Raw genomic sequence first — 12,426 nt, forward strand, 5'->3', positions numbered from 1 at the left:
GCCTGGAACATTACTTTAATTTCTGAATTTTTTTCCACACAACATTGTTGTGTTGTAGCCTCCACAAATTTGTTGTCTAAAACATGGATGTGCGAACTACAACGTTTTTTAGGATATAAATAAAAGTTATTTCCAAGCATGAATCTTTCTTTTAGAATATTTGCTTAATTAGTCAGCGTAAATGCAGATTTTACCAAAAATTTAAAAGCAAACATTACGCGAATAAAATTTGACAAAATCTTCATCGAAAAATTTTCTAAGACTAGCTACATCATGGTTGAACTATATACTAGTTCAACCATGAGCTACATCATCAGCTCAAAAATCTAGCTAGTAAACTTATAATCAATAAAGAAAAGCTAAACTCACAAAATATATTTGAACATAGGCGCAGCAAAAACTACGGAAAATTGCTGTATGTTTAGCACCTATTTTGAAAAGTTTCACGACTAACCATAGTACAGTTGATAATCCGTTTAAGTTTTGCAATCACATAAATTGCGCTGCAGTTTAATGCGAGGAATAGTCAGGACATGTGCCGTGAAATTGGAGCCAAGACCAAAAAAAAAATGCAAGCGAAAGGTTGGACTATTTTCCTATTAAATCTATTGGGTACATTCAATGAAGCATACACTGTAGTGAAGCGTGTCTTCGCACCTCTCTGGGCGAAGAAACGGCGACTTGCCTGGCAATTAATTTGAAATAAATAATCAGAAATGCGACGAAGCATCAGAAAAAATGATGAACACATTTCAAAATCAAAACATTAGTTAAATTTGTGGGTTAACGACAATTTGGGGATATAATTACGTCAGGGGCTCCGCTGGTGCTGGATTAACTTGGCAAGACGTGTCGCTGCTAGCAGCGCGGTACGAGTCCCTCCAGGGTTAACTGATTATAACTCGTACCTAACGTTGGTTGTACCAAATGACCATGAAACGCCTTATGGTTCGGCTGAGGCATGTGAGTCGTCTCACCAGACTGCACCAGAGTCTTGCAACCGCGTTTTATTTGGAGAGTGAAACTCGGGAGGAGTTCTTTCTTCTATACTGAATTACGGTTTGGAGACCCTATTACTTAAACTATGACAGTTATGTATATAAGTTTCACAAAAAGAAAAATTCCAATAATATATCGGGAAAAGTCAGTGCTAAATCAATGGATACGTTGCTAACTTATATTTAACAGTATTTGGATCACAGTTGTTACTTTTAATGCTGATGAATGAAATGTCGTGGACAAAAGTAAGAAGTTTGAGCAGACGGTTTACTGTGCTAAATTATGTTAGGCTGGCTACAACCCTAGAAAATGAGTTGCGAGGTAACTTGAGGAATCGAATATACATGGTTGTTACAACATCTCTTTTACATAACTAATGAAATTCGGTTTTCTGTCATGACAGTCATTCAAATTAGAGGACTATTTTCTATTTAGTTTATAGAAAGATTGAGAAATTTGTACTAGGAAGCTTATTTGCGTAAAAAAAGAAAAAATGATGAACACATTTCAAAATCAAAACATTAGTTAAATTTGTGGGTTAACGACAATTTGGGGATATAATTACGTCAGGGGCTCCGCTGGTGCTGGATTAACTTGGCAAGACGTGTCGCTGCTAGCAGCGCGGTACGAGTCCCTCCAGGGTTAACTGATTATAACTCGTACCTAACGTTGGTTGTACCAAATGACCATGAAACGCCTTATGGTTCGGCTGAGGCATGTGAGTCGTCTCACCAGACTGCACCAGAGTCTTGCAACCGCGTTTTATTTGGAGAGTGAAACTCGGGAGGAGTTCTTTCTTCTATACTGAATTACGGTTTGGAGACCCTATTACTTAAACTATGACAGTTATGTATATAAGTTTCACAAAAAGAAAAATTCCAATAATATATCGGGAAAAGTCAGTGCTAAATCAATGGATACGTTGCTAACTTATATTTAACAGTATTTGGATCACAGTTGTTACTTTTAATGCTGATGAATGAAATGTCGTGGACAAAAGTAAGAAGTTTGAGCAGACGGTTTACTGTGCTAAATTATGTTAGGCTGGCTACAACCCTAGAAAATGAGTTGCGAGGTAACTTGAGGAATCGAATATACATGGTTGTTACAACATCTCTTTTACATAACTAATGAAATTCGGTTTTCTGTCATAATAGTCATTTTAATCAGAGGATTAATTTCAATTTAGTTTATAGAAAGATTGAGAAATTTGTACTAGGAAGCTTATTTGCGTAAAAATTCGAATGCTGATGTCCTCTCGGCAATAAAAATCTGGCGAAGAAAGCAGTTATGTGGGCACATGTTTATGAGTTGCCCATATTATGCATGGATGGGTTGAAGGAAAAATTATTTGTCCATCAAAATAGATGAAAGCGGTTTTTGAAAGGGCGTGTGCAGTTTCATTGAAAAAGCTCTAAATTTCAGGAAATCAAAACGTAAAGCTGCCCTGTGAAATACGAGCGACCCGAGTGGTAACCCGCTGCTCGGGGAAATGTCGATCCAGTCTCCAATATGCACTGCACTAAACAGCCAGGCACTCTGACGACTTCTTCCATAACATTCCAACGTTATGTTCTATACAACATAAAGTTACTGCTTGAAATTTTGTGCTGAACTTTAGCCCTCGGTAAACCTGCCAACTGTTACTCCTCCCGGAGATAACATTCAATATTATTAAAATGATTCGAAAAAATTGATTTGGGTTATTCGTATTTCTATCTGCATGTAATTTATATCACAAAAACAAATTTTAGTAGCGTATTACGAATTCAGTTTTACCAGTGCATTTTGCTTGCCAGAATGCGGATGGCCTTGAAGTATACTGTCAGATCCGAAAGAGCGGTTTGTTCTCCGGCGCCCGCAGCCCGTATGTGAGTCTGGGACGGGTGAGTGGGACCAGCCAGACTGAGCCAGTGCTTTACTCAACTGTGTAGAGGTAGCGTGCCACGTGTCAATATGGCTTCTTTTGTAAACGTTGAACCAAACTCGGACTTCCCTCTGCAAAATCTGCCTTACGGCGTATTCTCAACATGTTCAAATGTGAGTATTTTATCCCGACTGTGTATTAATGTTCTAGGTATAATAAATATTACCCACTTATTGCACTTAATCTTATTTTCTTGTCATGTAAACCGGTTCTTACTATGCCTAAAGCTATGCTAAAAACTCGACGATTATTAGCTGTTACTATGGCTGGTGCCTACGTAGGAGTAATACCTTTCTGAAGGCATGAGGATCCTGCATAGAAATAAATTTGAATAAATAGTTGTTTCTCATTCCTCTCATATCGTTTCGACGCACGCAATGTGACGCTTCTATCTTTACCAAACAGTTTGTAACTCGTATCACATCATCACACGTCATAATAAAAACGCTTTTTTTTGCTTCATCGAGTTAAACCATCAGGTTTTACTTTGGAGGTGTAATTTTACTTGTGACTTCCGCTCAAAGCTTTCAACTGTGGACGCGTGCAATATGTATCATTACCTTATGTTTTGTTCATTTCTGATTGTTCAGAGAATGCGTCACTGCGCTGTCGAATTGCTAATTTTTTCCTGATTCGTTTCTTATCCAGCAGCCTAGCTGGCGCAACACATAACGCGAAAAATTGATCTGCAATATTCGGCATTCCATGATTTAGCTCTGTTGGTCTCGTCGATGAAAGTTCCCAAACACGGGTCAAATTAAACAGAACATTTACAAATTGTAATTAAACAGGACAAACTGCATCTCTTGTCGCTAACTGGGCAGGGTGGCCCAGTGGTTACAGTTCACAGTATCAGGATTGGAGCAGAGAGGCACGGGTTCGAACCCAGCTCTGTGCGTCAGTTTCTGGTCAGAATCGGCGAGGAGGCCGGGCGGTTAAGCAGAGCAGAATTGGAGCAGTGAGTTGCGAGTTCGAGACCGCAACAAGCTGTGAATGTTCTGGGATGTTAAGAATCGGCGACAGGCCTACGGCCTAATAAACGCTGAAACCGCTATTATTACTTAGTTATATTATTAAATACTCAAGAAAGTCGATTAATCTGCCACTGAATCTCACTAATGCTTACCGTTAGTCAATGCAAGCTAAGAGCTGGCCAGAGTCAGGAAATATACACCAGGTCATCCCGTTATGAGGGAGAAGTGACTTTTAGGCGAAATAAATATTTCTTTGCTAATGCACAAAATGCTCATTCTTCAATGTGTCTCTTTCGCTATATGTCAGCGAGCTATCGGTTTCTTAAGTTGGTTAATGTCCGTTTTCGTATTCATGCCATGTATATATCGTTCACTTGCCACTCTTCCTTGTAAACTTTACGGGTTGTTATGAAAATGAACGTTGCTTGCACTCATATTAAAAACAATTTATGTATATAAGCACGAAGTTGCCATGCCGTCAGTTACCCCGTAAAAATTTCATAGAAAATTAATAGACTAATACATGAAGTCGAAGTGCTTCGAGGGGGTACTGATATAATTTTTTATTTCTCAAGTTAATTGAAAGCTAATTTGACTAGTTAAGTTCCTCATCATTGCATTATAGATGTAATCATGTATTATATTTTGGTAACTAAATGTAACTTTTATTTGTGATCAGCCAACACGCCGCATTGGAGTCGCGATCGGGGAGCTGATCCTCGACCTGTCGGTGGTGGCGGGGCTCTTTGACGGACCCGTGCTACGGCCGCACCAGGACGTCTTCAGGCAGGTCAGATGTCAGCTCTAGTATTTTACTTGCTATTGCAGCTGTGATGCATCTGCCTTCATTTACCCTCCGGCTTGTGCTGTCAATGCCAGTTTGCGCTCCAGCGCTGCACTTGTTGCAGGCACGTAGCACTTGCTCTGGATTGACCTTGAAAATGTTTTTTTTTGTCTCGACCAGAGCGTCTTTCTTTCCTCCAGCGCTCGTATAGATCAGGGGTTTGATTTTAGCAACCCAATAACTCAAATATGATAAACTTACCATTGTATTTTGTTCTAAAAATTTTGTATCTCGCTGAATTGGTTATAATACCTAAAATTAAATAAAACGAAATTTCAGAATAATATATGATACACGATTGAAGACAAAATTCCTTTCTATAGAACTTCTAATTTAAATTCGACAGACACCTTATTTAAAAAATGCTATTAATTACAATTCCTAAATTCCTAAGGACACACAATGTTTTCTCATCTTGCTCGAAATTCTTCGCGGATGACATGACGACGATGTCAATGAAATGAATTGCTTTCAATGTAAGTTGTAAATAAAATCCTAATAACGAGGCTAACCGTCTGTTGACAGTGCGGTCACTGACCTCCAGAGGTGGGCAGTAGCGCGCTACATGTAGCGGCCGCTACATTTTCAGTAGCGTTAGCGGCGCTATATTTAAGCCAATGTAGCGCCCGCTACATTTAGAGCATGCAGCGGTAGCGGTAGCGGCCGCTACATTTCAAAGTAGCGCTGCCCAGCTCTGTTGACCTGACATGACTTCCAGCACCTCTGCCACAGACGACCCTCAACAAGCTGATGGCGCTCGGGCGGCCCGCGTGGACCGAGGCTCGCCAGCGTCTGCAGGCCCTGCTCAGCGATGCACCAGGACCTCTGCGCGACGACGCCGACCTTCGTGCTAAGTAAGGGGCGCAGGCCAGAGGTGCTGACGCCAGGCGCAGACTATAGGTGCTGACGCCAGGCGCAGGCCAGAGGTGCTGACGCCAGGCGCAGGCGCCTAGACCAGGTGGTGGACACTTTGCGGCTGTTCAGGATAGTGGTTAAAGTCACATGCCACTTAGGCCTACTTGTAGTGCCGTCTATCTTGCCTGGCAGAAGATGTTGGTTGCAGAGACTATAATAACATTTGCTAAACTATAATAACCTGGCTTATTGTCTGCTGCAGTGGTGCAGTTTGCACTGAAACGCTGCTTGAGTGTCTAAAATAAACGGGCAGCTAAGATCTTAGCATTTTTTTAAATTAAATCATGATTAATCGCACTAACAGTCAATGATCCCATTGAAGAATGTCATTAAGCTTCAAATAATTGAAGATAAATTAGTTACAACGTATAAAGAATATGTCAATTTAAGAGGGTGTTGTTGGCAGAGCGCTGGTGCCGCAGTCGGAGGTCACGATGCACCTGCCAGCGGACATCGGCGACTACACGGACTTCTACTCCTCCATACACCACGCCACCAACGTGGGCATCATGTTCAGGGGCAAGGAGAACGCCCTCATGCCTAATTGGTAATGCCCTCTGAACTAACTGGTAATGCTCTCTGAACTAACTGGTAATGCCCTCTGAACTAACTGGTAATGACTTCATGTCTAACTGGTAATGCCCTCTGAACTAACTGGTAATGCTCTCTGACCTAACTGGTAATGACTTCATGCCTAACTGGCAGTGGCATCATGCCTAACTGGTTATGCCCTAATGCCCAACCCGCATGCAGTGGCCTCATGCAAAGCTGTCCCTATCATGTGGCCCCCTCACGCCCTCAAGTGTGGCCCACTCATGCCCAGCATGTTATGCCATCATCCTCCACGGTGAGTTAGCATGTTCACATTTGCTTGTTCGATTAACCTTATTTGGTTGCGGTTTTGCTGTTTCACGCAATCTCCGCGAGCAATCGCCGCGAGCTCTAACGACCAACTCTCGTTGGCTTTGGGACAATACGTAGCAGGTGTGTTCTTCCAGGTGCAATGCCATGAGAATTGTTCATATGCCTTCCATCGCTTACATGCCGTCCACTGTTTATAAATTTTTTATATATACTTCCATTTACGTTCACTCTATCTAATGTAAGTTCCAAGAGTTACTGACCTGCAAGTAGTTGTTTACAATTTAGTGTGCAATATTATCTCTGAAATGAAATATTACGCCAGATTTTGAGACTCGCTCGGCGTTGACACACGCGACTCGTTCATAGGCATGCGCTCAGCCTTGGTACCTACCTATATTAGAAACGTACAGCTTATCTCTCGTTTGGTACCTGTTTGATATCTAACTCTGCAATAATCCGGCTGTAACGCTGCTCTAACTCGGCAATAACTTGGCTGTAACGTTGCTCTAACATGGCTCTAACATGCTCTAGCACGGCTCCAACACGGCTCTAATACGGCTCTAACACGGTTCCAGGAGACACCTGCCTGTGGGTTATCACGGCAGGGCGTCGAGCGTGGTCGTATCAGGGACGCCCATCCGCCGCCCTGCAGGACAGACTCGCCCCGACGAGTCCCAGCCGCCTGTGTTCGGTCCCTGCAAGCTGCTCGACTTCGAGCTCGAGATGGCCTTCTTCACGGGGCCTGGCAACGACCTCGGCCAGCCCATCACCATGCAACAGGCGAACGACCACATCTTCGGCATGGTTCTCATGAACGACTGGAGCGGTGAGTGGCAGCGACTTGGTAACAGTGAGTGACTGGAGCGGTGAGTGGCAGCGACTTGGTAACAGTGAGTGACTGGAGCGGTGAGTGGCAGCGACTTGGTAACAGTGAGTGACTGGAGCGGTGAGTGGCAGCGACTTGGTAACAGTGAGTGACTGGAGCGGTGAGTGGCAGCGACTTGACAACAATATGAATTTTTTATTAAATTCATTCGTCATTGATAGTTCGGCAACAACGGGTTGCTTAAATATCAGATTACGTAAAAATAATCGCTGCCAGAAAAAAATTCGACTCGTATTACAATGAGAGCGCTTTAAGAATCGGTGCCATGCATCCGCATCTCTCATCGACGGTCACTACAACCGCTGTTGCAGGAGAGCTTGACTCATAAATTAGTTGACGTAGTAGAGATCTTGTAGTTTCTCCATAATGGATGCATTTATATGCAATGTGGTTGATATTTGGAAGTGCAGTGATGCCATGCTTACTTCAGTGCGTGCTCGAAAACTATGGTGCTGGTATTATTTGATCTGAGATGTGTTTTGCGTAGTGACGCGTGTGTGCCGTCAAGTAACTATGTTTGTTCCTGTAACTGTCTTCCTCTCTTGTGGCTGGGGAAAAGCGCGGTAGAGGATTATTCCCAAAATGGTTTGGAAAACGGAATGGGGGCAGATTTATGTGGGTTAGATAGACCATGCTTTGTTAGTTGGGGTTGGGGTGTATAATCATGAGTATATGTGTGGGATCGTGCAAGAGAAGTCTCTCGCTGTCAATGCCCTGATGAGATAACTGCTCGAGCAGCTCGGGACATCCAGAAGTGGGAGTACGTTCCCCTTGGACCTTTTCTAGGGAAAAACTTCGGCACGACCATCTCCCCGTGGGTGGTGACTATGGACGCCCTCAAGCCCTTCAGAGTTGACAACTATGCGCAGGAGCCGCCAGTTCTGCCCTACCTGCAGCAGCAGGACAAGAACAACTTGGACATCGCGCTCGAGGTCGCCATTAAACGTGAGCATCCGCCATGGTGGCTTCGTCCGACAAATATAATTTTAATTTGGCGGACGAATTTTTTTTAATTTATAATCGCGTGATAATTGACAACTCAATCATCGGAATAATTATCTCAACTCAAATATCATTTAGAAGACATGGTGAATTTTCTGATTATTTTCGTTGCTTTTAAATTCTTGATAACTTATGATAATGGAAAACTCTACACTATGCTTGAGTGGTTAATGATTGTTGTTATCACGTAAGCAACGATTGTTCTTCATGAGAATTGTGTCTGCAAGCCGACAAACGAAAATACTCTGTTTTATGCTAAAAGTATTGTATATGATTAAGTAATATTAGCAGGTCTTTTCGAATGTAAATTTATGCGAGAACTAACCTGACTGAATATTAGCAGGCAATTTCGAAAGTTCATTTGCACATGAGAACTCACGCGACTGAAATTTGTGTTGCTGGCAGCTAAGGAAGGCGGTGATGCAGTGCGTGTGTGTAGCAGCAACTTCCGCTACATGTACTGGACGCTGCAGCAGCAGCTCGTGCACCACACCGTCAACGGCTGCAACACGCGTCCCGGCGACCTCCTCGCGTCCGGCACCATCTCAGGCCCGGTCAGTGCCAGCTTATGGTCAAACATAAATGAGAAAATGCGCTAAAAAGAGAGCACTGTCAAGTTCCACGATACACGGTATTTATTTGATCTTGTGGGAGGCAAGCTTCGAATTATATTTTAATTTTGAATCTACTAGCGTGTTTCATTCTGATGATTTACTACATAAGAAGAAGGTTGATGGACCGATGCGATACATATTACTTGTACTGTCTTTGTCTCAAAATTAAATTTTAATGCCCCACTCAGGCACTAAATGTACCTAATGCTTGTTTTAATTTGCGAGCCAAATAATCAAAATTACCGAAAGCTTATAGTAACTTCCGAGTCAGGTAATTAATTGTACCTAAAACTTATTTTAATTTGAGAATCAGGCGATCAAATGTACCCAAAACAGTAGTAATTTTTGACTCTGGCAATTAGATGTACCTAGTAAGTATCGCTGTGTATTGAAGTGAGTCGTGGTAGTGATGCCAAGTTGTATTGAAGTGAGCCGTGGTAGTGATGTCAAGTTGTATTGAAGTGAGCCGTGGTAGTGATGCCAAGTTGTATTGAAGTGAGCCGTGGTAGTGATGTCAAGTTGCCACAGACGGACGACTCGCTGGGGTCGATGCTGGAGTTGTCGTGGCGGGGCAGTCGGGAGGTGGCGGTCGGTGCGGGGCGGACCAGGAAGTTCCTGCAGGACGGCGACGAGGTCATCATCTCGGGCTACTGCCAGGGGCCGGGCTACAGGGTCGGCTTCGGAACATGTGCTGGCAAAATAATACCAGCGCTGCCTCTGTAGCTGGAGCACAGCGTCAGTAGCTGCCAGCGCTGCCTCTGTAGCTGGAGCGTAGCGTCTGTAGCTGAGCTTCTAGCGTCGCCCTCACATTCGTCGTAAATAGTCACTTCTTACATTACATTTTTTGATGCTATTCAAATTGTTCGTCCAAAAAAAAGTAAAATCCTTAACATTGTGAACGTTCAGATTCGGTAACAGGCGAGGTTCTTCTTAAGTTCAATCCTAAGCATCAATCCAGCAAGCATCCGTCAGCTGTGAGTGGCTTCATTTCTCTCTTAGGTCTTCATTCCTACAGTAAAATGTTCACACGTGCTCGAAACGTAAATGAATTTTGTGTCATTATTATTTACGTATTTTGTGTCATTGTTTGTCAATATTACGTTCTTTTATTGGCCTGCTGACTCGAAACTTTACAGAAGAGGACTATAGAATCGTTCTCAAATAAACTTAGTGTTTGAAGTTATTCAGCGTTGCCAACGCGACCTGAAGGCTCGTCTTATTGTAGCAGTTCTAAGTTGTTTGATGTGTGACGGCCAATGAGCGCACTTTTTGGGACCTGTCAGAGCAGGTGCTCCGACTGTCGTGTCTGTCTCAGATGCCTGTCTGAGCAGGTGCTCCGACTGTCGTGTCTGTCTCAGATGCCTGTCTGAGCAGCTGCTCCGACTGTCGTGTCTGTCTCAGATGCCTGTCTGAGTAGGTGCTCCGACTGTCGTGTCTGTCTCAGATGCCTGTCTGAGCAGGTGCTCCGACTGTCGTGTCTGTCTCAGATGCCTGTCTGAGTAGGTGCTCCGACTGTCGTGTCTGTCTCAGATGCCTGTCTTTGAGCAGGTGCTTGCTCTGTCGTGTCTGTACCATAGGTCGGAGTACGACGTAGGCTTAGATTTCAATCTCGTACCACCTGGACAGCCTTTGAGTTCATAATGTCGTCGGTGAAGCTTCTATATTGAAGTGAGCCGTGGTAGTGATGCCAAGTTGTATTGAAGTGAGCCGTGGTAGTGATGCCGAGTTGCCACAGACGGACGACTCGCTGGGGTCGATGCTGGAGTTGTCGTGGCGGGGCAGTCGGGAGGTGGCGGTCGGTGCGGGGCGGACCAGGAAGTTCCTGCAGGACGGCGACGAGGTCATCATCTCGGGCTACTGCCAGGGGCCGGGCTACAGGGTCGGCTTCGGTACATGTGCTGGCAAAATAATACCAGCGCTCCCTCTGTAGCTGCCAGCACCACGTCTGTAGGTGCCAGCGCTGCCTCTGTAGCTGGAGCACAGCGTCTATAGCTGCCAGCACCACGTCCGTAGCTGAGCTGCTAGCGTCGCCCTCACATTCGTCGTAAATAGTCGCTTCTTTCATTACATTTTTTGGTCCTTTTTCAAATTGTTCCTTGAAAAAGAGTAAAAGCCTCAAGATTGTGAACGTTCAGATAAGGCAACCGGCGAGTTTCTTCTTAAGTACAATCTTAAGCATCAATCCAGCAAACATTCGGCAGCTGTGAGCGACTTCATTTCTTTCTTAGGTCTTCATTTCTATAGTAGAAGCTCGCATATGCTCGAAACGTAAAAGAATGTCTATTTTGCGTCATTGTTTGTCAATATTACTTTCTATTATTGGCCTGCTGACTTGAAACTTTACAGAAGAGGACTATGTAATCGCTCTCAAATAAACTTAGTGTTTGAAGTTATTCAGCGTTGCCAAAGCGACCTGAAGGCTCGTCTTATTGTAGCAGTTCTAAGTTGTTCGATGTGTGACGGCCAATGAGCGCACTTTTTGGGCTTGTCTGAGCAGGTGCTCCGACTGTCGTGTCTGTCTCAGATGTCTGTCTGAACAGGTACTTGGTCTGTCGTGTCGGTACCATAGGTCGGAGTACGACGTAGGCTTAGATTTTAATCTCGCACCACCAGGGCAGCATTTGAGTTCATCATGCCATCGGTGAAGCTTCTAAGCTCATCATGCCTTCTGCGTAGCTTTGAGCCCAGGCCTCATGCTCAGTTTTTGTTTTTGAACTCATGCCTAATGTTCAGCTCACTGCACCTGCTCTCTGTTTTTGTTGTGTGAAATTAATAAAAAATTTGTATTATCCTTATCCTTCTTTTACTGTTGCGATGTGATCATCTACGGCCCTGCCTTTTTCTACCCTACAGTCTCAGAGACTATAACAAGATCATCGACTCTTACTCAGTTATGAAACCCTCATGTGCGTACACGTGCAGCTAAAAGAGCGCTTACTCAACATGCCCTGCTGGTGTCAAAACTTGCTTAAACGGTAAAAGTGTTCGAACTCCTTTTCAGTGTTCCCAGCTCTGAGTTTATGCAGCAAACGCCGTGAAAGGAATGTGAAACTTTGACAAATCTACGTGCTCTGGTGATGATGAGACCACGAACAGCGATCGACACTTTTTTTGAGTCGCGGCAGCTGTACAAAGTGAGGAGCGTAAAACGCTTCTAAGCCTAAATCTAAAGCGCTCATGCACCTCACTGTCGCATCCTTCTAAACATGTTTCATGATCCTACCAGCTATAGTTTCGTACTAGCGATTGAGTTTTTTAAGCACTCATCTGTCAGATTCAAACCTGTGCCAAAAAGCCGCGGAATGCTCGAAAATTTAATCGGTCGATCGATGGTATCATTTAATTTCGACATTCTCACTATCATCTTCGTGATTGGCTGCCGTTGTGCTCACAGTTGGCTA

At 43.8% G+C, this 12,426-nt stretch overlaps 1 protein-coding gene across 4 annotated transcripts; it reads left to right on the top strand.

Moving 5' to 3' along the window:
* Positions 1-2,877: 2,877 nt before the first annotated feature.
* LOC108675809 (fumarylacetoacetase-like) lies at positions 2,878-11,820 on the top strand. 4 transcript variants are annotated; one of them, XM_018163840.2, is made up of 11 exons: positions 2,878-3,039; positions 4,580-4,690; positions 5,477-5,598; positions 6,066-6,206; positions 7,099-7,349; positions 8,148-8,354; positions 8,817-8,965; positions 9,554-9,730; positions 9,772-9,802; positions 10,949-10,976; positions 11,039-11,820. In XM_018163840.2, the coding sequence occupies exons 1-9, from the start codon at positions 2,956-2,958 to the stop codon at positions 9,787-9,789; spliced, it is 1,260 nt and encodes a 419-aa protein (XP_018019329.1). In that variant the 5' UTR covers positions 2,878-2,955; the 3' UTR covers positions 9,790-9,802; positions 10,949-10,976; positions 11,039-11,820. The 4 variants fall into 4 exon arrangements, with proteins under 4 accessions (XP_018019329.1, XP_018019327.1, XP_018019326.1 ...); XM_018163838.2 differs by having other exon boundaries at positions 10,949-11,820; XM_018163837.2 differs by lacking the exon at positions 9,772-9,802 and having other exon boundaries at positions 9,554-9,761; positions 10,949-11,820.
* The last annotated feature ends 606 nt before the right edge of the window (positions 11,821-12,426 follow it).

This window comes from Hyalella azteca, unplaced genomic scaffold (assembly GCF_000764305.2).
Source record: "Hyalella azteca isolate HAZT.00-mixed unplaced genomic scaffold, Hazt_2.0.2 contig9188, whole genome shotgun sequence".
In the NCBI taxonomy this organism is placed as follows: Eukaryota; Metazoa; Arthropoda; class Malacostraca; order Amphipoda; family Hyalellidae; genus Hyalella; species Hyalella azteca.

Bases quoted from the DNA above. Each gene is read 5' to 3' on its own strand.
- LOC108675809 (XM_018163837.2), top strand. From the start codon at position 2,956: ATGGCTTCTTTTGTAAACGTTGAACCAAACTCGGACTTCCCTCTGCAA. The intron at 6,207-7,098 runs GTAATGCCCTCT...ACACGGTTCCAG, and splicing joins AACGCCCTCATGCCTAATTG to GAGACACCTGCCTGTGGGTT. The intron at 7,350-8,147 runs GTGAGTGGCAGC...CTGCTCGAGCAG, and splicing joins TCTCATGAACGACTGGAGCG to CTCGGGACATCCAGAAGTGG.